The following is a 25427-nucleotide window of genomic DNA, read 5'->3' as shown; positions in this document are numbered from 1 at the left end:
CTGTAATTGCCCCAGCATGTGACAAACCCAGCCACCCCCACCTATGCTGGAAGAGAGATCAGATGGCAGCTTCCCTGCGGTGGTAGCCTTTCTTTCTAGAAAATGCGTGCAGAATGGGGGTAGAGTGACCTGCACTCCTGCAAATGCCTATATTTCCATAATTCACATTCAAAATTCTATAATTTCATTTCCCTGGACCCAAACCCCTATAATCTTCTACACCTTGTTTCTACCCTCAGGTGCATGGCAGAGTGGGCCTGGGCTTGGCCACCCCCACAGCCTGGCAGCAAAGAAGCTGAGTGGCTTTAGACTTCCCCCAGCACACCGTCTCCTGTGGGGATGTCGCAGATATCAGGAGGGGTTCGGCTCGACCAGGCCGTAGCGGGGATGGCGGGCCTGGGGAGCCAAGCCCTGACAGAAAGAGGCCGCCACACTGAGACCCCCCTCACCATCCCCTACATAGCGCCGCGGCCGTCCTGCCACTGCCCGACTCGCAGTTAACGGCGGGCAGTGCGCAAGCGCCTCCTCCCTCTGGGACGACAGCGTATGCGCCTCACGGCCGGTGCCTTTCCGGCCCCTGCTTAAATGGCGGCCACTCTCTAGATGGCGGCTGGTTGTATTGCGCATGCTCGGTGTGTTTTGCCGCTCCTAAGATGGCGGCGCGGCAGTGACGGGAGGGCGGAAGAGGGTGTCTGCGGTGGGACCGAACGGCGGCGTGCGGCCCCGGCGCCCCGCGGCAGGATGATCCCCACCGAGGAGGTGTCGGCCCGCAGGAGGGAGATCGAGGACAAGCTTAAGCAGGTGGGACTGGGCTGGGGACCTGCTGCGGGCTCTGCCTGCGCCCGCGCCCTCAGCGCGTTGCCTAGGAGACGGGGCTGGGAGCTGGCCTGGAGGCCCTCACCGGGCCTGGGACCGTCCCGGGACTCCCTAAGGACCTGGTTACCCCCCTCCGGGCCTGGCAGCTTCCCCAGGTCCTCTTCAGGGCTTAGGGCCCTGGTTTTCACGGTGAAGGGGTATCTCTGCCCCCCCCCCCCCCCCCTTCGGGCCTCGGGTCCCCCTCTTAGGGCCTGGTAGCTTCTGGGGGCTCTCTCTTCATGGTCTCAGGTCCAGCCTGTGAGGCCAGCCCTTGCAGGCTGCTATTCCCCCCCTATCTCAGGGCTTTGGTGACTTGAAAACAGACCATAGTGGTTGCTTTACGTTGGCCACTTGAGTTCACGGTTGCGCATGGGATTTGGATGGTGCCTGTGCAACACCTGTGTTGTGCTGTGGCAGGGAAGGATATTGTCTGAGTCAGTGTGCCTCTGTGGTAAACGCGTTAACTTTATATTGTGCTGCGACTTCAGTGTTCTAAGGCTGCTGTTATCAAAGGGATCCATAAAAACCTCACTCGTTATGTGTCTCTCACCTTGGGTCAGTGGCCCTGATTTCTGTTAAGAGGTGGCGTGTTAAAATGTGGCCTCAGCATCAGACCAAACGTGGTTTGCTGCTGTGTTTACCAGGACTTGTAAAAATCTACATGTAATGTTTAGAGACTTAAATGCTTAGTGTTCAGAATTGAAGACTATTTTTTCATTCTACTGACAGGAAGAAGAAACTCTGTCCTTTATCAAAGAGAGCCTTGAGAAAAGTGACCAGCTTACAAAGAACATGGTGAGGAGGTCCTTGAAGTTCAGCCCTAATGTTGGGCCTGGATTTACTTTTTCTTAGGACAGTTTGTTTCAGGGGTGTCATTGTGCCCATCTGAGGAATGCAGCGTAATGAAGCACTTGCTCTGCATCTGTGTTTTACTTTTCAGTGGCTGGGCAAAGGGGAAAACTAATGAATGTTTCAATCCTAAGCTTCTCTCCTGGGGAAATGAAGGCTCAAATGAGCTGTTGAACTCGTCTCTTTAGAGTCTGCCCTCTCTCTCAGGAAGAGGTATTAATAGACCCCAGACTAGTTTGTGTAACAACATCATGTTGTTGCTTCGTAAAGTCAGGTCTTGTTTGGAGTTTTATTTTGGGAGTGTTCTGTTCAAGAGGTAGAAAGTAATTACTGTGCTCTAATTGCTTGTAAGCCCTCAGCTAGTATATTCTGTCCAGTTTTGGGGTCAATGCTTTAAGAAAGTCGTAGAGGCACTGCCAGAGAAGTGTGGAAAACATAACACAGGAGTGAATTTTGAAAGAATTATATTTTGGCTTAGAAAAGATGACATTAAAGCACTCTTTACAAGCTTACCAAGGTTTTCCACCTTTCAGAAGCAATATCGCAGTCCCTTATAAAAACCAAATGTCTATAATGGAAAAGAAGGTTCTCACTATACTGGTCCTCTGCCTTCATGTTGCACATCTCATGTTTAGGTCTTAGTGGTGTGGAGCAAAGTGGCTGCCGGTTTATGCTTTTGTTGCTCTTTTTATCTAGGGCACCTCCAGGCAGTTCCTGTGGATTTCTTTTCTGCTGTCAAATAAAATTTTGCTCCTCCCTAGTATTGTCTTGGAACACTATCTTCATGTTTTACAAACATTTAATTCAAGATTGGCCTGTATCTGTATGGCAGGTGATCTGCGGGTGATCTTTAATCATGTAATTATTAACAGAAATTAAGACATAGAGCGATTAGACAGCCCACATAAGGAGCTATGGCAAATTAGTAGCAGAGCCCAAAAACAAGCTGGGACCTGAAGGTCCCCAATTGCCCTGCTTTAACTGTTACCATACTGTATGCATCCGTGTGGAAGGATGTCCTCAGCTTTCAGAACCATGTGAAAGGATGTCCTTAGCAATCTGTTTTTCTCTTGGCATGTAGGTTTCTATCCTCTCCTCCTTTGAAAGTCGTTTGATGAAGCTGGAGAACTCAATCATCCCTGTCCATAAACAGACAGAGAACCTGCAGCGCTTGCAGGAGAATGTGGAGAAGACTCTGTCCTGCTTGGATCACGTCATCAGTTACTACCATGTGGCTAAGGACACAGAGAAGATCATAAAGGAAGGGTGAGTTGAGCAGCCAGATCTTGCTGGGGAGCTTTATCCTGTTGAACTTCTGGGGTAGAAGTTCCTCATACCCTTCTCATGCTCTTTGCCCACCATCAGACCACAGTAAAGCTGCCTGACTTGACCTTCAGCAATCCCTAGAGGGCAAAGCCTGCTCAGATTCTGCACTGGTGTCTCTTCCAGATTTTGTAGACATGCTGCCATGTGAATCTCATGAGCATTGGTGGCTTCTCTTCTTTCCTGTGCCCTTTTCTCAAAGGTCCTTCCTGCCCTGTTGATGTTGTCGCTGCATCAGGACGAATCAGAACTGTTCTGGAACCTGCTTTCAGTCTCCGGGAGGGTGTTGTGATGGTCCTTCTCTAGGGTGGGATGTGCAGCTTCCTCTACCTTCCCATCAGGGCCTGACTGGGAGAGGAAGGCAAGGCTGAGGGTTGTGTGCTGCTCAGTCATCAGTACTTTTGCACTTCCTATGTGGATTGGGTATTCTGCTGTGGCACTGAGTGGAAGCAAAAGGGAATCCCATGATCAAATCCTAGCTGAAGAAAAGGGAATTGAAATTTTCTTTGTTACTTTTACCCTGAGTTTGGTCTAGTGCTTTTTTGATATCTTCTTTCTTTGCTTCTTGGGGAACTGCTTTTTATTTTTGGGTTTATTTTCAGCCCCACTGGGAGGCTGGAGGAATACTTGAACTGCATGGACAAAATCCAGAAGGCGGTGGAATACTTCCAGGACAACAATCCGGACAGCCCAGAGCTGAATCGTGTGGTAGGTTGTGGGTCTGGAACCTGGCATGGATGAGAGAGGGCCAGACGTAGCCCTGCTGCTTGCCCTCTTGCTGGGAGAGGCTGACGGGCTTGCTGCCTGGTGAAGGAGGTGTTTGGGCACAGCTGAAGTAATAATTGTTTTGGCTTCTGTTTCAGCCTGCACTCAGCAGCATTTCTGTCTGCAGCATTTTGCCCTCTCTATGCATTGTGCCAGCAGGACTTCTGAAAGTGTATCTTGTACATCTGGTGGAGTTGATTGAACCTCCTCCCGAGGAGCTCTTGTCAGTCCTTCAGCTGCCTGAGCGGAATGGGAGATCTGTTTAAATCCCACTTGAAGACTGAGCAGCTCCCAAGCCTTTTTTTAATTTAATTTGTTTTAAAAGTCTCTTAGTTAGGCATTGTTGGAGTTTGAAGCATGCAGTACTTAACAGTGGTTAGAAACGTTGCAGAATGTACGTTCTTATGCAGAAATACTCATGAGTGACTGACTACAGAAGTCCTGTGCTGCTTCTGCCCTTCTGTTTTGTGCCAGAAATCCCTCTTTGAGAGGGGCAAGGAGTCCCTGGAATCGGAGTTCCGCAGCTTGATGACACGACACAGCAAGCCAGTCCCACCCATCCTTATCCTGGACCTGATCAGTGGGGACGATGAAATGGAGACGCAGGAGGACATGTCTCTGGAGCACCTCCCGGAGAGTGTCCTGCATGATATCATCCGCATTTCTGGCTGGCTGGTGGAAAACGGCAGGAATCAAGGTTCGTAGTGCTGCATGTTGTTCCCTTGTAGCTTTGTATCAGGTGAGTGCTCTCCAACTACTTACCACGTGTGGTTGGGACCAAAAGTAGAGTGTTGAGCACTGCACAGCTTGGCTTGTAGATCATGCACCTTCAGCCATGAAGCCTCTGCTCAGGTGCTGCTGTGGCTAACAAACCACGAGTCACGCTGCTGTTGGTGGCTAGCAGCACGAGCAGAGCTGGGGACTGCCTTAGTGGCACCTTTTGGGTGAGTAGTTCAGTCTCCTTTTAGTCACGTTCAGATCCTGCTTTTTTTACAGTGTTTGTAGTGAGACTGAAGTGATGGTTTGTTCGTTGAACAGAGTGATCTCCTGATGGATATGATGAGAGAAAGAGCTGTGTAAATAAAGCACAAATTATCTTAATGCATAGTCTGTGTTATAGCAGAAATCCATTTAACTTGCATCTGTAATGCCCTCTGATGGAGCTGCAGCTATCTAGTGCTCAGGTATTATAAATGTGTGAGCACCGGTCAGTTATTGCTATTTGGGAACTATTTATGAACAGAACTTTCTGTATTAAATGTGACCAAGGGTAAGGGGAAAATAGCACAGAAGACTTAATTCAGTCAGTACATGTCTCTTCTTTCCTGTTGTGAAGCATCAAAATATGCCTATAGCTTTATACTCCTTTATTAACTTTTCCTTTGGGAGGGAATGACTTTGTGGACTTGTTACAGGAAACCTGTACTTTCACATATATACAGCTACTAGAAGCACCCCCTACCTCAATGATTTACTTCTGAGTGGGGATTACTGTGCTTACTAAGTATGATGAACGTCTTTAAAAGCTTCTTAAGAATTTTTCCATGATCAAAGGCAGCTCAAGCATATATAGCATATTTTGTTAGTGAGTTTATATTCTGCTTTCAAATGATGAACGCCTCATTTAATTCCTCAGTGCCCTGAATCCTGAGAAGTGTGTAAAGTCTCTCATGCTAGAAACTGAGCACTTGAATTGGCAATGTTTGCACAAATATTTCCCAGCAGTTCCACAACTGATGTGCTCTTGGTAGTGGTGCACAGACTTAATGGTGTGTGTGGTGGGAGGGCTGGAATGAATACTGCAGGGGAAGGAAGAAGTTGTTTCTGAAGAAAATGGGAGAGGCTCTGAAAGGGAAAAACACTTATTTGGGGTCCCACATCAATGCTAGTAAGTGCCCTTAGGGACACACAGTGTTTCAGGAAAGGTTTGTTCTACCATATCGTGTTCCCTGTTTGCTTATAATCTTGTTTCTACCTTGACTCCTTAGATTTCATGACTGTTTACTTCCAAATCCGCTCTGTCCAGCTTGACCGCTCCATCAAGGGACTGAAAGACCATTTCCGTAAGAACAGCTCCTCCACGGGAGTGCCGTATTCCCCTGCCATTCAGAACAAAAGGAAGGACACTCCCACCAAAAAGCCAATCAAGAGACCGGGTGAGTCGCCAAAGCAGGCGATCACTGTACTGTGTATCCTCTTGCTTGGGTATCAAACACATACCTGCAGGTCTTCTCACTTCTGAGGTAGCCTCTGTGTCTAAAATGTGCTTTTAGGACAGGAGCAGGGGTGAGATTTCAGAGATAAGCACCTCTTCTCTGCCCTGCATTCAGCATTGAGGTTACAGACATTTTCTGTCTCTGTCAACTCATCAGGTTTGTTCTCTGGGCGATGTAAAGGGAGGAGAGGGGTCATGTATACAGGGAGAGAAAAGGCCGTTGCCTTAACAAAGGAGATAAGTAAAAAGAGACCTGAGAGGGCTATAAAAGGATATGATCTGAGAACACTTGTCCTCAGCCTTGGAATACAGAATATAGACTGTGCCATGGCAAAATAGAAAACTCCGATCTGATAAAACACATCACTTTAATCATTAGTTATGAATAAATGATTATTATTCTAGGCAACCAAAAACTCATCAGGAGTTGAGATGGGGACTGAGTAGGTGCCTACACAAATGACATCCAAAATTGTCTGAATTTTGGAAGGGCTGTTAAAGCTTTTGCCTCAGCCTGTCTTTGGAAGAGCTGTGAATGTGGCTGGTGGGTTATTCCACCTCTCCTCATAATGGAGTTTTGCTGGATTTTCTGCAGCTGGTAAGGCCAGTCACTCCCATGTGCCTGACCGGAGCACAGAGCTGGAGTTTCTGTCTCTGAAATGTGCCATCTAGTGGGAGCAGGGCCAGGAGGAGGGCCGGCAGAAGCTAGCCAGTACCTCCCACAGCAGCACAGTGATGTCATACCTCTGTGTGTCACAGCACCCCGTTGTCTCCTTTGTAATAGTGATGAAAGTCAGAAAAGTTCATATTTCTGTGGGTTCACCTGGCCAATACTCTCCCACCCTAATATTTTTTCCTGTGTTGTCCAAATACTCTTACTGGGTTTAGGAGAATAATACATGTGGGTAGGGACTGGGAATGGATGGGATGGGGAAAGGGAGGAAAAGAAATACCCATTTTAATTGTGTTGTGTTTATTTTTATAATCCTGATGTGAATGCAGTCCTCATCCCAGGTAATGTGCGTCTATGTGTGTGTGCTGGCCCTGGTGCTCACTCTCTTCCCTTCTGTGTTTGGAGAGGCTTTGCTGGGCCACCTCTTGCTAAAGCAGAGGGTGTGCCTGGGATATTGGGAGTGGGAGGGCTGTCTGGGGAAGGCTGTGACATCCAGAGATCATCCCTCTGGTCTTTTAAAATCAATCTGTGCCATTGCTGCTGTGCCTTGGAGCTATTCCTGAAAGCTGATGTGTGAGGTGCAGTTGGTGAATGCAGTAGTCTGAGAATTTCAGTGGATTTTTCCCCCTGTCAGCAGAGAACCACCTGACAAGGAGATGTCTCTCACCCCACACTTGGCTTTCTTCTGGACTTTGGCAGGTAGTTATTTGCATAAGAATTTGCCTCCAGTGTTGGGACACCTGTAGAGGACAATATCCTCCTGCTAAGGAGAGCTAGCTATGCTGCAGATGGCAAAAAACAGTGTTCAAAAATGCTCCTAAGCTTGATGGCAGTCGTTTGTGTTCAGCTCCTGAACAGAGGCTCCTGCCCAACAGTGTGATTACAATAGGTAAAATTTATTTCTGTGTGGTTCAGTAGCTCTTTACTGGAAAGATGCTGTGTGGGGGTCTGTAGTTGAGCCATGGGGAACTCAGGTGGTGGGTGCTTCAGATGTGGTCCACAGTTCTCAGTTATCCTCTGACACTGAAAAGGTCCCTGGGTTTTGATTGCTGTGAAGTCAGCGTGGTCAGCAAACATATCTGAGCAACCTGACAAATGATAACATCTCTCCTATGCTCTAGGTAAATAGTGAGAGATGGAGGATATTTTTTTTCAGGGGCAGATTTAAAAAAAAAATCGTTAGGATTTTTTTAATGAGTCTCAGATCTTGGATGCTTGCATAGAGAGTGCAGAAAGGAGCCCCCACATTTGAGAGCACAAGCATTTGTTCCCTACAAACAGGGCTCCTCCAAAATGGATGCATTTGGACATCCAAAATTACTTGTCATGATGAATGTCTTGGCTGTAGATTTACCAGGAGATTTCCACATCTTTTTGCCCAGTTTAATTGGAGTTTGTGAGATGGGCCAGGTAGAAAGCACAGAGCACTGTCTGAATGCACTTAGAGCTGACAGTGTATGAAGGAAAGAGCATTTCAAATGATCTATTGGGCTTTTGTCAATCTCAAGAAAAAATAGTGGCTAATTTGTCTCCAATCTTCTGTGAACAAGGACAGAGAACCAAACTGTAGCTCTTGAAGGACAGCGGTGGTTAAACCTCATACAGCAGCCATCTCTTATGGCTACTAAATTGTACTTATGTGAAATTAAAAATGGGGAAAAAAATAGTCTTTGAGCAGAGATCACCGTTTTTTCTGCAGTTCCATCAGCTTTCAAGGACAGTTCTTGAGGTGGAGGTCTTATACCCTCTTTGCACTGGCACAGTGGCCCTCTTCATAGCAATATTCATCTGGTGGTGGTGGATTCCCCTGGTTTTAGCCTTTGTTCAGTTATGGACAAAGAAATGTTTTTCTGTGCTATTGCTTCAGTAAGTAAAGTCAAGTTCTGCCAATTTGGGTTTCAGACAAGGAGGTTTTCTCACAGTTCCAACAAGTGAGTTGACTTCCTTAGTCCTTAAGGAAGAATATCCCAGTGCACACCCCAATGCACACTTTAACCTGTTGCAAGGGATAAATAACAAACTAAATCTGATGTGCTGTAACTTGTTCACCCACAAGGCAAAGCGCAAGAGAGGCTACAGCTAAAGGGAAGGTGAAGTATTAGGGACAGGGTAACAAGGCAGAGAACCCCCCTCTCCCCCAAGTACTGTGTTGTATTCTGGAGAACATGCTCCATATCCATGTGTTGCTTCAGAGGGTCTTCATCTCTCTGCTGCTGTTTTATTTGTTGGTGTACCCTGTACCATCATCTCCTGTTGTTACAGTATGCAGTTGAAAATCTGACTGTTGGAGATGGCTCTAAAGCAGAGTTGTCTCCTCTTAAATGAAACTTTGCCAAGTCAAGTTGAACTGATGAAGCAATCGGTGGGCTTTTTTTTTTTTTTTTTTTTTTTAAGTGGTTTGCTGTTTGAAATGTCATCAGTCTGTCTTGGAGGGCAAATGTATTCAGATTCCCAAGTCATCCTGCTGCAAACATGCACATAAAATATCACTTTTTCGTGATGCCTATAGACCCAGTGCTCTCTTGTTGGTTTGAGAGAAGCAGGTAGCTCAGAAGCTCTGCACTGCTGGGGAAGGATGGGGCCAGAAGACGCTGGTAGGGGCACGCAGCCTGGCTGTATACAAGCAACAGCCAGAGAGCTTTAGCCACTTTTATGCAGACTCTGCAGCTGGTGCTTAAGAAAAGAGGATGCATTGCCCTTCTGCTTGGTTAGAAAACTGCCTAATGGAAGAGAAAAACAGGAGAACAATGTGCAGTTGGAAAGCTGTGCCTCATGTATGCCCAAAAGCCACTTTATTTAACAATTGGGCGACATGAATAAAAGTTTCAGGTGTTTTTTGACTTTTGGGGGTTCTGGGGGCTCTTTTCAAGCTATAGGGGAGCATTTTTCCAGTTTACTTAGTGTTCCAGTTTACCTAGCAGTGAGGTGCTACCTGAAGGCAGGCAGTGGAGTCTGTGTGTGGCAGAATAAAGACCCTGTTCCTGCTTCCCATATTGATCACTGCCTAGCTTGAATGTGGTGTTTTCATTAGTAACTGAAACAGTCCCATTTGGTTTTCGAGCTGTCTAATAGGGGAAAACAATCATGGAACAAAAGCATTTGGCTTCCACTAGAATCCATTAAAGCCTAATTACAATGCTAAGTAAGAGGGATACAGCAGCACTGAAGTGGTGCCCGTCACCACTGAATACTCGGTGTGTGCCAGCGTAAACACAGGTAATTGTGCTTATGCAAATAAAATGCAGCAAAGGCCTTTCAGCTCTCATCTGAGAATAAACTGTCAGTGGTGGGCTGTGGAGATGTGCCCTGCATACCTGTGAAGTGAGGTCCTATTGTCAGCAGCAGCGGTTGTACTGTCTGCTTGGTTTTCACACCAATTTACCTTCTTTTTTTATTCTTTTTTTTTCCCCTCCCCCTGGATGCTTGAAAGTGGGAAAGATGAAAGAACTGGTAGAAGAACAGTACCTGGGTTGAGCTGCTCTGCATCTGCTGGGCCGTGGTAACAGCAGTAAGAAAGAGCTTAATGTGTATCTCCAGAGCTTGCTACAGCCTTGCTTGCTCAGAGGAACTTGCTGTTGTTTTCAAGCTCTGAAAGTTTCTGAAAGTAGCTAAGAATAAAGTGGAAGTGTTGGGTGTGAAGAGCATTGGGAAGCTTGAAAGAGAAGGCATAGCCCTCTTATTTATCACATGGCAGAAACTAGGAGCAAATGCATCAGCACAGCAAGGGCATAAGTCTTCCCACCTCCCTGCTGTGGGTCGAGAGGGGAGAAGTTTCCTGCTAGAAGAATGTGTTTTATGGATATTATTTTTTTCTTTAAGTGCTTGAGAACACTTTGAAGTGATAAGAAGGAAAATGTTGCCAGTGAAACATTACGCTTTACAAGCCATGTTCTGTTGTTTAGTAAGTGCGCCAGGTCAAGGCAGCTTGGTGATTCAGTAGGAACCTCTCTCCTGTTCTTCCCCATTAGATGCACTGTCTGGGGGACTTGAAGTTTCCTTCCCCCTGCCACATATATCCCTTCATGGGATGAAGCTGTCCCGCACTGCAGGATACTGTTCTGCAGCAGTGTGCATCCCCTCAGGATAGCAGTCCTTGGCATTTGGGCAGCCAACACTCATTTCCAAGCTGCACTGTGGCTCACAGTAACTGGTGGTAGTAGGGATTTTCTGCATGTTTGAAGTATTTATTACTTTAAAGTGGAAGAACAATTCGTAATTTTGGCAGCAGCATTTTTATTTCTTGGATCCTTCTTCATTTACTCAGCCCAGTTGTGTTTCATCTGGGTCTCCTATAGAAACTTCTTCTACCTTCCCAAAACTTTCTGTTCCCTGTTGTGCAGGCAACAGCAAAGCTCTGCTGTGAGAGGGTGTCCATGTGCTTGTGATAATTGTAGCTTGTTGCATGACGACTAACCTTTTAATGTGGAAACAGTGCTTAGTCTTCAGTTGTCACATTAATGCTTTGTTTTGTGCTTTCTAGCTGTATATCCAGCACTGGCTTTTGTTCAGTTCTGTCTGTTTTTTGTGTGTGTTAAGTATAAATCTTTTAACCCAGTGTAATTTTTTTTTTCCATGGTTTTAATTGATTTGCAGTTCCTTAGAAGAGAAGTGTCTTGGGGATTAGGGTGACTTAATGCGAGTTAGACATGGGTGGGCAGCATCCATTATTCTATGATTCCTGTGATGGGAATTGCTGCTGCAATTGCTCTCTCAAGCCCAGAGGTTGTCTCCCTTTTATCGCTTCCTGTAATGCCAGAGATCATTCCTTGTCTTGGCTGTGGGGCTCCTGATGGGTCTGTATTGAGCATGCTCAGAAAATACCCCTTGGAAAGGCACCTTTCTGTAGCTCTAAGCAAGCAGCTGCATTGTGGCTCTGGGGAGCAGGCAACATGTTGCCAGACAGGAATTGTCTGTACTGCAAAGCCCTGCTTCCATAGCTGAGGAAAAGCAACAAACCTTGTACGCTTGGATGCAGAGTACCAGCTTAAACTTGATGCAGGGAAGGGTGCTTCGTTGCTTCCCTTCTCTGATGGTGTTTTCTCACGTAGCCATACCACCTACTGAACTGATCTGAGCACTCCCTGACTCTGTAACCCTGGCTGGAATTCATGCCCCCACCCTCGAAGCAGGGAAACAGTCTGGAAATGCCATTGTATCTGCACACTTGGACATGAGTTTGGGGTTCACGTTCCTGTACTGAGCATGCTCATTGGTGCCCAGCATCCTCTTGCTGGGCCCAGGTGACTTGCTGGTGGAGGGCTGGTGTTCTGGGTTTGTTTTCTTTCACTCATTTTCTAGGTCTTGTCTCTTTTCTCTGGCTCTGGTGACAGGCACGATCCGTAAGGCTCAGAACCTTCTGAAACAGTACTCTCAGCATGGTCTAGATGGGAAAAAGGGGGCCTCTAACCTCATTCCTATGGAAGGTAATCACAGCTCTAGCTACTTCACCCTTGACTTTCTCTGTATCAGCCTTGCTTTTCCAGGTGGGACTTCCATTTGCCTAGTGCTTGGTGGACAGCATTGGATAGGTACAGCTGTCCTTGGGGAACCAAGGAGATGCTGGAGGGCCAAATTATTTTTCTGAATTTGGTGTCTGAATTTCAAAGTCTCTAAACATGAGTACAGGTGGAGAGGAATGTTACCTTAAAGCAGTTGACCCACCATAGCCACCTGGCTAATGGAAGCTCTGCTCTGATGACATCTGCTTGTGGTGTTTCCGTTCTCTTACCTTTTTGCCTGAACTTTGAGACATTCAGTTTCCTAGTGACCTTTCCAAACCTGATGCTGAAGTGTCAGACCACAGCTAGCTCAGTGCATCATGCCTGTACATCTTCTCTGTGGAGACCTACCTAAACGGTCATCTTATGTATTCTGATCTCTGTTTGTAGAGGTTGTACCAGATAAGGGAGAAGAGGTCACTTGCTTCAAAGCATCTGTAAGACCTTTCTGCCTCCTGCTATGTACGCATCCAAAGTAGATCTCTGCAGCCCCTACACTGTAGTCTAATAAATCCCAGGTGGTGACTAACATCACTCATTTGGGGGAAAAAAATTCCTGTGCTAAACAGGAGATGGGCTTTGAGTTTGGATTTGTAATGGTTGCGGGTACAAATTGGACTTCTGGTGCCTGCTATTCCATTCAGAACTTATGGCAGGAGATTCAAGGGACTCCTGTGTCCGAACAAATGACTTAACTCGCACTTCTCATCAGGTTTCAAAGGGTTGCTACCGCTACATAGACCAACAAAGGGATTTGGTCAGGTAGCATTCCTGGGACTGTGTAGGGAAAAAAGTATCCCACAGATCAAATAAGCCAAGCTTGAAGCGGCTTCCAGCCAGTGTGAGCATCCATGCTGTAACCACCCTGGATAAATTGCGCCTTCTGTTTGTGCCGGCTGACATCTCACTAGGTCATGAGCATGATTTACGAGTTAAACACCTTTCCGATACCCTGAGCGACAAGCATGGGCCGGCTGCTGGTAAGTACCATGTTGTCACTTCATAACAAGCTGGCTAACATCCCTTCTTTTCAGCATGTTTCACAGTAGTTTTGTAGCCAGTGGCTGTTCATCTACGTGAGCAGTCCTGGAGCATGGGCCTTCTCTGGCTAAGAAGCTCTGGCTCTTCTCAGTAGAATTCACTCCTACTAATCACACACACCCCAAGCCCTCAAACAGGGAACCCCAACTTTGTCCAACCAAAGACTGGTGGCCACCATGCTGAGGGACACTTTCCTATAGGTAGCTACTGGCTTGTTGGGTGCTGAAGGGAAGCAAACAGGAAAGGGATCACACGTGGTGTGCAATACAGCGGCCCACTCCACCATGGACAGTCTGTAAAATCACATCACATTTGTGTGTTCCCTGCTGACCGTAACTTCTAAAACATCAACCCGAGGGACCTGTCAGTGTAGGGAAGAATTGGTTCTTTCTCCATCAAAGGTTGCAGATATTGCTGGAAGGACAGAAGCAGCAGCAGCGGCCCGTAGCTTAGAGAAGGCCTCTCTGTGTAATCTTACTGTCTGTAGTAGTTACTACAGGAGTCTGAGTAATGCAGGATGGCGTGAGTCCTGCTGACACATCCAGCTAGTGGTTGGCATGAGTTGGTGCGGGCCCTTGTATCATACCAGCACTTCTCACACCTGCCATGTAGGTTCTTTGATGGATCTTTGTCTGAGACATTGGTGTGCTAGGACTCGAATATTTGCATTTATATGCAGCATTGTGTGGCAGATAGCTCACCTAGCTGTGCTGATATTCCTGCTTCATAGGATTTAAATGTTCATCTGCCTGTTTTTTATCTTCCCTTTCTGCCTGTGGGAAAAGGCTGCCTTCCAGGACAGCCTTGATTTCCCAGAAATGTTGATGCAAAATGGCAATTCTTCATCTGCATGATGGATGGAGATAAAGAATTCTAAAAATACAAGCAGAGATGTTGAATAATTCACCTCAGACCTTCTGGAGTTTAGTACTCTGTGTTCAAGCCTTTGATTAAATTTAGTCTGTATCCCAGAAGAGCTCCAAACTTGCCCTCTGTCATGAGGCCAGAAAGAGCCAGTGTCCTGATGTGCCTGTTTCCTGAACTGCAGGTGACTTTGGCAGCTTCCCAGGCACAAACCCAGGGGGCAGGTTTGGTAAGAAGATGACTCTGGTTCTCACAAAAGGATGGGTGCAAAGCCAGAACCACCTTTTCCAGAAGAACCTTGTGCTCCTTGTTTAAACCAAGGCCTTGGAGTGAGCGGAGCTGCTGTGTGAATTTCACTCTCTCTTAAAGCCCTCTTGCCCTTACAGGGAGGGATGACGTCTTCGACATCGAGATTGATGCGTACATTCACTGCGTTAGTGCCTTTGTCAAACTGGCCCAGAGCGAATACCAGCTCCTGACAGAAATCGTCCCGGAGCACCACCAGAAGAAGACCTTTGATTCTCTCATCCAGGTCAGTTAAGCCTCTCTGCTTGGCTTTTCTTGTAAAGGATAATCACAGTCTTTTTCCCTTCCTCTTCATTGTGAGGATGTGGATTCCACCACCTGCTGTCGGTGCCCAAGAGCACTGCTGGGGCTGTCCTCCAGGACCTGCTTAGGGAACAGGGGCCGGCACAGACCGTGGAGAACATGTGCTCAGTGTCACTCACTGGGTACCACAAATGACCCACCATCAGCTAAATCGGCTTCCTAACGGATATCCTGCATTGAGCCTCTTGTGCTGCCTGGGCAAAAGCCATGCTGCTTCCTTCTGACTCTCTGGCTTTTGTTGCAGGAGTCATTAGATAACTTGATCATGGAGGGGGATAACATTGTCTCGGCTGCCCGGAAAGCCATCATCCGGCACGACTATTCGGCTGTGCTCACGATCTTCCCCATCCTTAAGCATCTAAAGCAGATGAAGCCAGAATTTGACCAGGTCTTGCAGGTGAGCGTGATGGGATTGGAGAGGGTCTGTGGCTTGGGTTTTCTGGAGAACTTTTTGAAAGGGATTCTCACAGTGGTTTTGAATGAAGCAATGCTGCGTCTGTCCTCCAGCATGGACTGGAAGTGACACAAATGCAGCTTGTTCCTTTCTGTGATGGTGAACCAGAACTCAGCATCTCGCAGCAGCAGTTCCTTTCAGGTCAAGTCATGACACAGTGATGGACCATCTACATTCTGCTGTATACATGGCCTCTGAGGTGTTTCATCTCTGATATTGTTGAGCTTAGTTTAGACTGTGCTCACTGACATCTGGGAGATGGGCTGCTCTGAGGAGAGCCTTCTTGGGCTGTGCCACAAGGTTCTCCAGGTATCAATGATGGCATCAAGGTTTAGCAAGGCTCCTTTCCATCTGCTTCCAGCTGGTGACTGTGATGCACCAACCTCCTGTATCAGGTTGCATAAGAGGAAATGTGAGAGGTAGCAAGTCCTGGTCACCGTTAGGGTCACAATATCTTTCCTTTCTGGCTGGCAGAAGAGTGCAGGATTTCACCTGTTGTTGATGGTGCTGTAAATATTCTCCTGGCACTTGGGAACTGAGAATGAGATGCTGGGGTGGGGGATCAGGGAGGGTAGGTCCCGGATGAAGGTCCGGATACTGTTTGTTTTCCTTCTCTGATCTGTTACGGAACTATTCCAGGGAACTGCAGCAGGCACTAAGAACAAACTGCCAGGGCTGATCACTTCCATGGAGACCACTGGTGCAAGGGCACTGGAAGAGTTTGCAGACAACATTAAGGTAGGATTCTCCTCAATGTTCTTTCTGGCAAGACCAGCAGGCTTGGAAGAGGGGTTTTCTGAGCAGAACCCCTAGTTTAGCTTTCAGTTTTCCATGAGACCGCATTGTTTCTGACTCTAAAGCAGGAGCTTGCAGGATGACATTGGACAGTCAGCTGCAAATACCAAACAAATGCTTGGTCCTGAGTTCAAATACAGAAGGCCTCTGCCTAAGACCCTTAACAGGCATACTACAGATAATTTGACATGAGCTTCCAGGCCTCTGCAGATATCAAGTCAGTCTCATAATTTGATCCTATTTAAAAAGAAAGGAAAGTTGCTGACTTGAAAAGTTTTGGAGGACTCCTGTTAAACTGTCCCTGTGTAAAGTGGGCTTGGAGAATGCCCTGCCCAGTAGGTGAGCTGAACATCTGATGGTCACATGCTGAACAAACCTGTGTGGTTCTGAGCTGCCAGTGCATAGGAGCTGTGGTTTCTGAGCACCAGGAGATGGCACTGCAAGAGCGAGGTCTGAGGATGTTGAGAGAGGCTGGATAAACAAGCCTACAGCTCACTTGCAGCAGCAGTTGTATTGTAGGTGCCTTTGGTTTCCTTACATGCTTACCTTATGTCTCTCTCTTCCCTCCTTAGAATGACCCAGACAAGGAATATAACATGCCAAAAGATGGGACAGTTCACGAACTCACCAGTAATGTACGTGATGATGATTTGAACCATCCCTTGTGAAAAATGGCTTCTGAAGAGGTTTTAAAAAGAGCAGTAGGGAAACTTCTTCAGTTCAGCTGTCTTGGTATTGGAAGGGCAATTAGCTGGCTTCCATGGAGAGATTAGCTAGTTACCCTTGCTAAGCCACGATGTGGCTGTGTAGGTAAAACGCAGCAACTCAAAGGAGTGTAGTGATTTGTTTCTTGAAGGCTTTTAAGTGTGTGGGGACAAGTGGTCCTTCATGATCCTTAATAGCAGAGTACAGGAGGCACAATGTCGGTTGCTCATAACTTCCCTCCCTTCCTTCCAGGCCATCCTCTTCCTACAGCAGTTGTTGGATTTCCAGGAGACGGCGGGTGCCATGCTGGCTTCGCAAGGTACATACATGCATGAGGCTTGTTTGGGCATGCAGTTCCTTCCCCAAATTGTCTGGACATAGTCCCTAAACAGATCAAACCTCAACATGTGCTATGAGCTTGTTCTCTTCCTGTCCTTCACCCTGTGGTTTGTCTTGTCCTCCGATCTGCCATGACCAAGTAGTTGGTTATCTGGAGAACTCCAAGGGATGCAGAGGGTTTCCCTGCTGGCCTTCCACACTTGCTCCAATCGGGTACTCTTTGGGATGGTGTTTATTGCCTATGTGCTCTATGTATCAGGAGAGGATGCCTTAGTCATTTGGCTTCAAATCTGACACTGGGTTGGTCCTCAGTGACTGTATTGGAGTGAGGGTGGTTGGTCCAGCTGAGTTAGCTTTAGTTAGGCTGGGTGGTGATGAAATGCCGCCTTTCTCTGCCTTATCCTCTGGTCAGAGTATGACAGCAGCAGCAGGAATATTCTCCTCAGCATCTGGATATGGCCAAGCTGGGACTCCTGAGCTATTTGTGTGCCCTAGCAAAGACAAGTTTTAGCTCTGCTCTCCAGGATGCTGGAGACTAATTCCAGAAGGAAATACATAGATCAGAAGCTGAGAGCTGCTGCCTCATGTAACAGGATGCTGCTGCATATCAGCTAGAGCATGATTCTGTGCAGAGCAGCAGCTCCCAGCTCTCTAGTGAGCCCTTGGCCTTAGCAGAGCTCATGCTTTCAAGTAGGTTGGAATAGAGCAGGCTGGAGAGGTGGAGAACTGGAGATTCAAGGGTGCAAGGACCTGAGGAGGTACAGGCCACTAGCTGGTGTTTGGAGAGGGTTAGGGAGCCCCTGAGGAGCAGAAGGGGGAAGCTTACAGCTGCCTCCAGAATTTATCTGCAATTCCTGCTTGAAAAATTCTGCCAATTCTAAATTAACTCAAGCTAGAATGTCTCTGCTTCTTGCCGCATCTCCTGTAGCCACTGCCTCGTGCCCTCTCCACTTGTAAGCTCAGTGTGTTCAAAGCCTCCCAGGCCTTGACTCTTTCCTTGGCCAAAGAAGTAGTTTCAGTTTTTTCTTGGAAAAACCAACTGTTTCCCACATCCTTCCCCAAATGGTGATGTCAGTACTGTTGTTTCAAAGCCTTGACATGTTGTCATGCAGTAGAGATTTGTCATAGGAGCTGATTCAAAAGGTAGCCTAGGCTTTTCTATTTTTTTATATCGGTCATATAACAAAATGTGACCATATCCACGACACAGTTTTTAATTGTGGCTTGTGGTCCCATTGGGTATAGAGGGATCCTGCTGTGTAAAGACAGCTTGAGGAAAATGGCTCTTTGCTGTCTGTTCAATTATTAAAGCTTGAAGTCAATGTAATTGTAACAGATCTGGTAACTTAGGCTGAGGTGTCGTACCTCAGAGCCATGCATGAGGTGACCCACAATCCAAGTATTGTAAATCATGTCCTCTCCGTCTGCAGTCAGGCCTTAGAGACTGTCTGCTGCCAGATGCTCCCTGCTTTCTGCCAGTGTTATCCTCATGCAGGAACAGTTCTGTTGCTCCAAAAGCTAGGCCTGACCCAGCACAGGGCACCCATGCAGGGCAGAGCTGGTCTTATTTTGAGTGATGCTGGTTACTGAATGTTGGTGAAGTTGTGGTCCCTGTCTGGCTGTGGACCTGATAACACCTTAAACCAGGCATCATCATATCAGAGGTGATGATGTCAGTGGTGGTTAAGGGGGGAGTTGATTCTGTGACCAGAGGCATCTGCTTTGGGATGGGGACTTGCCCCCAAGGGTGCCTCTCTAATGACAGCTCTCAGTTGCTAGCTCAGGTGTGGGTGTCTGGAGTTGCGTTAGGTAACTCCCACAGTGATCCCAAGGGGTGAGAAATACATGCAATTTTTTTCTGTGACGTTTGTTTCAAGTGGTAGCAAAAGCAAGTTGATCAGTTAAATGCAGTGATGCTGATCCCTTGCTCTTGCCCACCGAACAGCTCAGTAGGTCCCTGTGGAGCCATACAGGGATGCTGAAGTGCAGACTGAGGGTGGGATGCCTTTGCTTGGGTGCTTGGGAAGGTTATGTGGGCTCTGCAGTTCATTTTAAGGACCAGTAAACTGCTACTGGCATGAGGGGAAGCTTTCCTTTGCCTTGAAAGTGGGTTTGAGCTGAATTGGAATGAGGTGTCTTGCTAAATACAAGCAATGACAATACAATGTCTCTAGCAGGTGAAGGAGGTTAGACTCTGCCTTTCCTCGGTGATCTCCACTCTGTTTGTGGCCTTGGAGGGACTCCTGCCTGCTCTCCTGTGTAGCTGTCTGTGGCTGCTCTGTGTTAATATCTGCTTTGTTCTCAAATGGATGGTGGTCTCTAACCTGTCTTTTTGCACTTTGCGTTTCTTTTTCTCTCTCTTCCCTCCCCTTTTCTCTCTGCTCTGCCTAATCTTTGTAGTTCTTGGGGACACATACAATATTCCTTTAGATCCCAGAGGTAAGCACACTTACCCACACGTACCTGTTCATACTGCCTCGGACTCTGGTGATGTATGTTAACTCTTTATCCTCCAGGAGTGGTAAATAAATTAACACATAATTGAAAAGGGAAAAAGGGGAGGGTAAGTAATTCTTGCCAGTGGGCTGGAGAGAATAGGGAGGGCTTGGCACCATCAGACAGTGAGGGATGCCACATGAGCATTTCTTTTCCTCTCTCCTCCCTCCCCTTTTCTCTCTGCCTAATCTTTGTAATTCTTGGGGACACATACAATATTCCTTTAGATCCCAGAGATAAGCACACTTACCCACACGTACCTGCTCATACTGCCTCGGACTCTGGTGATGTATGTTAATTCTTTACCCTCCAGGAGTGGTAAATAAATTAACACATAATTGAAAAGGGAAAAAGGAGAGGATGAGTAACTCCTGCCAGTGGGCTGGAAAGAATAGGGAGGGCTTGTCACCAGCAGACAAAGAGGGGTGCCACATGAGCTGAAACAGGCTAAAGATGCTCTCATGGCACTGAATCTCATTGGCACGGGTAGCACATTGGCCCAGCTGGTATCATGCTTTGTCCCACGTGTGCTCAGCTCCTTATTGTCCAACTCCCAGCAACAGGAGCCTCAAGACCTTTCCCATGGGGTGCCTATGAACTCAGACCACCCGAACTGGGCCTGGCTGCCAAACACTCTGGTGGGGGGAGGAGGAGATAGCTACCCCACGTGTCCTGTGGGACCCGTGCCCACAAGCCCTTGAGGGCAGAAAGCCATCTCTTGTGCACAGATAGAGGAACGTGTGCCAGCCTGGAGTCACTGCTTGTAAGGGCAGGCTCCCATGCTGGCGCAGTCCCTCGTACAGAGCCAAGCAGGCCCTATCAGCAACCATGGGGATGGCTGAAACTTTCCAGAGCCCTTCTGCTTGTTTCAATTCCTGTTGCGTGCCTGCTGTTAACAGCTCCAGCTCATTTGTTCTCCGATTGCCAATTTCTAGTGCTTACAAACCCTTTCCAGGTGGTGGGGGAAGGATGGGGAGGATGTGTTTAATGACTCTATTTCTCATCAAGAGGGTGTCCTCTGAGCACTAGGAGGGAAAGGAGAGATTTCTGCCGGGTGCTCAGCACTTGATGCAGACACAAGGATTGAGGGGTGCAGAGCTCTTCCACCTTCACCCTGGCTAAGCGGCTGACAGTCGGCACTGAAGCAGGGAGCTAATTTCACTGTCGATGGGAGCTCTGCACTAATTCCATAGCAACAGGGATGAGGCTTGTTTGAATAGAGGCAGGCTGACCACACATACCCCTCTTCCCCATAGCATGTTGACTGGCCTAAGACTTTTTTCTTTTCAGAGACCAGCTCTTCAGCTAGTAGTTACAGTTCAGAGTTCAGCAGGAGGCTGCTGAGCACCTACATCTGTGAGTACTCTGCACACCTTCCCCTTTCTGCCCCACCAGCTGTCCTTCATTTAGCTCATTCTTGGGTAAAGAACACAGGCTGTGTCTCTTACTCTATGTGATCTTTCCATGTTTGAGCTGGAGTCTGAGGGGAGCGATGGAAAAAAGGATCAAACTGGGAGTTTGACTGTTACATTTAGACAGGACAGTGCACAGTGCAGCAGCTTGCTGTGCTGCAGAGCTTTTGTGATCAGTTGCCTCAAACCATTCTCACCAAGTACTTTGCATGCACCATCAACCCCACAGAGACTCTCAGCTGCCAAAGGGGCTCTGTAAAATCTCAGTCCCATGTTTAACAGTAAGATGGTGAGATGAATTCATGGTACTACCTCGTGATAATCTGTTACAGTGAGATCAGGTCCTTTGGCTTCCTTGAGATCTGAGCCTGCATTGTGGTCAGGCTGTGCCCAAGTCCTGGGACTTGTTCTGAACACAGGATGCACTGTATTGCTAGTTGCAACAAAGGCACTATTTCGCAGAGAGGTTTTGGTGACTTGCTGAGGAAAGATCTGTGTAAGGCTTGTAGGATTAAGCACAAGTGATTGTACCCTTGTCTGCACCTGCAGTTGGGGCTGTGCTGTTCACTGCCCTGTGGGCCCACAGTGACAGTACAGACTGCTCTGTTTGGATTGTCGCTAACGAGAAGTGTCAGTGCAAAACCTTGTTCTCTGTTTTTCCCTCTTTAAGGCAAAGTGCTGGGCAACTTGCAGCTTAACCTTCTTAGTAAATCCAAGGTTTATGAAGACCCAGCTTTGAGTGCCATTTTTCTGCACAACAACTACAACTACATTCTGAAATCTCTGGAAAAGTAAGTGTGTATCTGGGTAAATCTCCCTGAAGTCCTGGTTGATTATAAGCATGGTTTTGGAGCAGGGCTCTGCGTTGAATGCATTTACGTTCCAACCTCTCTCATATCTGCTCTTCTATTCTTGAAACTGCCCTTCTGAAAGCTTTGCACTATTATAAACATCACATTACATGAGAGTGGAAGATAAAAGCATCAGAGATGCCTTAGGTTGTAGAGAATCCTTTGATATTGGGAGGACTGAGAACATGGCTTTAGAAAGTAACTTGGAGTAGCTTCTGTCTCCCAATGTGTGCGTTTCAAGGTGCCTTTTATTGTAAAGGGCAGAAGAGAACTTGTTGATTAGGGGCTTGAAATGTTGCCATCCTGCTTGCAGCCCTGAGAGCAGCTGGCTCACGTGCTTCCTCAGGTTTTCTGTTCTTTCAGGTCTGAGCTGATCCAGTTGGTAGCTGTGACACAGAAGACAGCTGAGAGGTCTTACCGGGAGCTCATTGAACAGCAGATCCAGACCTACCAGCGCAGGTCAGGTGACATCCTCTGCTCTTCCCTTAGTTTTGTCAGTTGGAGATCTCCTTGGGAGCCAATGCTGCTGGAGCAGTGGGAGATGTTAGCCAAAAACAGAAACTTGTCTAAAACCAAAGCCAATATTTTGGTTTTCAAATGATTAATCTAACTTGGGAATGGGTCACTGGAAAGTTTTGGGGTGTCTATTGTCTGAGGTGACCTTTGGGTCATGGATGAAGACACAGATGTTCTGGTGAGGCATGAGTAACTCCTCTTTGCCTCTTCCCTATCTCATTTCACATGCAGCTGGTTGAAGGTGACAGAACACATCTTGGAGAGAAACCTGCCTGTCTTTCAGCCAGGAGTGAAGGTGAGAGGATGGGCAAGGATGGTTTTGACATAATAGAAATGGCCAGAAACATCTCCTTTGTCATTTTAAAAAATTCCCAGAAACCTTCTTTCTATCTCATGCAGAGTGAATACTGTAGCTGGGACAAGATGGAGAGCAGCACTGCTTTCTAATCAACCCTGCCCCAGATTCATACAAGTCTTTTAACCTCTGCCTCCATTCTTACATTTTCATCTGAGCAGATGCTTCTATTTTGGATTTGCAAAACCCTGAGACCTTCCCCTAGAAAGGGCTGGAAGCATAAAGAAGTCTATTTTTATGTCTGTTCTGTCTGAAAATTACCCTCGTTAAACCTACTTCAGATGAAAGCCAATTGCTGAATGTAGGGTGTGCTGCTCGCTGCAAGCGCTCTCCTCCCTGCTTTAGGAGATGGAACTCAAGCCAAGTAGGTAGGATATTACTTAAACTGGTTAGGGAGTTGTGGTCAAACACCGATGTTGGAAATTTATTTCTGGAGATGAAATAAAATCCTTTCTCTCCTTGTTGCAGCTCAAGGATAAGGAGCGGCAGATGATAAAGGAGCGCTTTAAGGTAAGGAGGTGTTAGACAGCATAAGAACATCCCCTAGTTGATTGGGACAGACCAAAGATCTGCCTAAGGAGGAAACCTCTCTGTTGGTGATCAGCAGTGGAGGGGAAAAACATCAGACTCAGTGTAGAGCTGTGATTGCAGACAGGGTGCTCACTGAGTTTTACTTTGGACAGGGTTTTAATGATGGGCTGGAGGAGCTATGTAAGATCCAGAAGGCCTGGGCAATCCCAGACATGGAGCAACGGGACAGAATCCGCCAGGCACAGAAAACCATTGTGAAAGAGACCTATGGTGCCTTCTTGAACAGGTGACGACCTCTTGCAACATTGTCCTCTCTCCTTTGGATTTACTGAGGTCTTTGGGGCGTAGAGTAGCCTGAACTGAGGTACTTTTTCTACTGTCCTGTTTTAGCTGTTCTCCCTTGCACACTAAAACATCCCCAAGCTGATCTCTACTAGTTGTGAACATCTGATGTCACCCCGATTCCTTGGTCAGGGTGAGTGCAGATGTTCTAGCTAGTACAAAGCTCTGAGCCACCCTGAGACCAGTTGTAACCAGGTCACTTGCTCCCTACAAGATGCCCTGTCAGATTTAAGTGGAGTGTGCTGGAGTGGAGCTGATTTGTGACAGGAGAGGCCCGTGGGTCTCTCTGCTGCGTTCCAGTCCTTTGTCACCTGTCGTCTTTTGCAGATATGGCAACGTGCCCTTCACCAAGAACCCTGAGAAGTACATCAAATACCAGGTCGACCAGGTGGGGGAGATGATCGAGAAGCTGTTTGACACATCGGCATAGATCTCAAGCTGTTGTGTACTCTCCAGCTGCCAAGTACAAGTCAGCACTTTCTCAGCAACTGCTGGGACTCCCTTCCCTTCTCCCCTGCCCCATTGTGGTGGGCAGGGTGTTATACTTGTATTTATCAAATTTATAAACCTGTGGAAACACTACCTCCTGGCTGGTTTTGCCTTCAGTGGACCTGGAGAAAAGGCTGCTCTGTGGGCTGTTTGTGCATCTTCAGGCCTGGGTAGAAATGTTAATGCTTTGATATGCAGCAGACAAAAAAAACCCACCCCAAAAAGCAAAAGAAACCCACAGAACTGAAAACAAGAACAAAAAAACCCACCAAAAATCCAACAACAATAAAACAAACCAACCCCAACGAACAAATAAAAGACACCCCAACCTTTTGTGTACGGCCCTTCTGTTAAGGGCAGGAGGCTGTGAGCTCTCAATGGTGCTGCCTGCTTCCCTGATGGGCTTTGGGAATCTCAGTTCTGTAGGATCCCAAAGGATTTTCCAACTGTTAACTAATTCAGCTCAGTGATGGGGCGCGATGCCCATTCGGTGGTGTGGTGGTGTCTGGCCGGGGCGGTGCCTGGCAGGCCTGCAGTCTGGTGACGTACAGGGGCTGTTTTCCCCCAAAGTTCCGTGAGCTACCCCAGCAGTGGTTCTCTGCTGTGTGAGGCACTGGCAGGCTGGAGTCACGATGGAGCAGTGAGAACCTGAGGGAGCTCTGTGGTGTCCTGACTGGTTGCTGCTCCTCTGACCTGAGGCAGAGTGTGTGTAGAAGTGTTCCCATAGTGATTTCTGCAGAGCACCTTCTTCCCATCCCTGCTTTTCTTCATCTCCTGTCTTAAATCGAACGTATCTTTCCTGCACACAGCCAAGTCTGTTTCCTTCATTTAACGTGTGTTGCATCACATGAGAAACAAGTGCTCCGTTCCTGCGTGCCTTGGAGTGATTCTGGCAGGCTGTGATGCAGGAGCTGGACTCTGTCTTCACTCCAAGGCCTTTTGGAGCTCTGGGGCACGTATGTTGTTTCTGTGGTCTCTGGCCAGGCACCTCCTGCTCCCACCTCACTCACTCCTGCTGTGTGCTCTATTGTGGGATCTTTTCCATTATTTGCCCATGGTAACACTCGAAATACAGGGTTTCCATAGAGCTGGGAGTGCTCACAATAGCTGCTACTTTGCAATTTGGAGCAAATCCATTGTTCACCTGAGCCTGTTTTCAGGAGTGAATGTATGCTGGTGTCTGATGAGCCCGGCAGCGAAAGAGCTGCTGTGTCACTGTCTGGGGCGCTGCAAACAGAGCACGGGAAGGTGGAGAGGGCAAGGCAGACCTCGGCATGAAACTGGGGGAGAGAACAGATGGCAAAAAGGTAGAGAGCTGCATTTTAACCCTTCTGCTGTTGTGCAGCTGCCTTTTCTTTTCCCAGCAGGGGAGGGTGCTCTGTGCCGTGAGCGTCAGGGCTGTGAGCCGGGCTGTTTCCTGGGGAAGTCAGGGTTGCACGTCCTGGGAAGG

General features: G+C 47.5%; 1 protein-coding gene across 12 annotated transcripts; it reads left to right on the top strand.

Moving 5' to 3' along the window:
• Positions 1-632: 632 nt before the first annotated feature.
• EXOC7 (exocyst complex component 7) lies at positions 633-24070 on the top strand. 12 transcript variants are annotated; one of them, XM_074847698.1, is made up of 22 exons: positions 633-801; positions 1585-1650; positions 2786-2970; positions 3630-3735; positions 4267-4489; positions 5781-5948; positions 7010-7021; positions 12011-12103; positions 13090-13158; positions 14470-14615; positions 14937-15089; positions 15786-15884; positions 16514-16576; positions 16899-16965; positions 19386-19424; positions 20772-20837; positions 21564-21684; positions 22108-22203; positions 22492-22555; positions 23084-23125; positions 23299-23432; positions 23816-24070. In XM_074847698.1, exons 1-22 carry the CDS (start codon positions 742-744, stop codon positions 23916-23918), a joined length of 2175 nt encoding a protein of 724 aa, XP_074703799.1. In that variant the 5' UTR covers positions 633-741; the 3' UTR covers positions 23919-24070. The 12 variants fall into 12 exon arrangements, with proteins under 12 accessions (XP_074703799.1, XP_074703800.1, XP_074703803.1 ...); XM_074847699.1 differs by lacking the exon at positions 7010-7021; XM_074847702.1 differs by lacking the exon at positions 13090-13158 and having other exon boundaries at positions 634-801.
• The last annotated feature ends 1357 nt before the right edge of the window (positions 24071-25427 follow it).

Source organism: Strix aluco, chromosome 21 (assembly GCF_031877795.1).
Source record: "Strix aluco isolate bStrAlu1 chromosome 21, bStrAlu1.hap1, whole genome shotgun sequence".
Taxonomy (NCBI): Eukaryota; Metazoa; Chordata; class Aves; order Strigiformes; family Strigidae; genus Strix; species Strix aluco.
The sequence above is the reverse complement of the archived record's forward strand: the minus strand, read 5'-3'. Positions and strand labels throughout refer to the sequence as shown.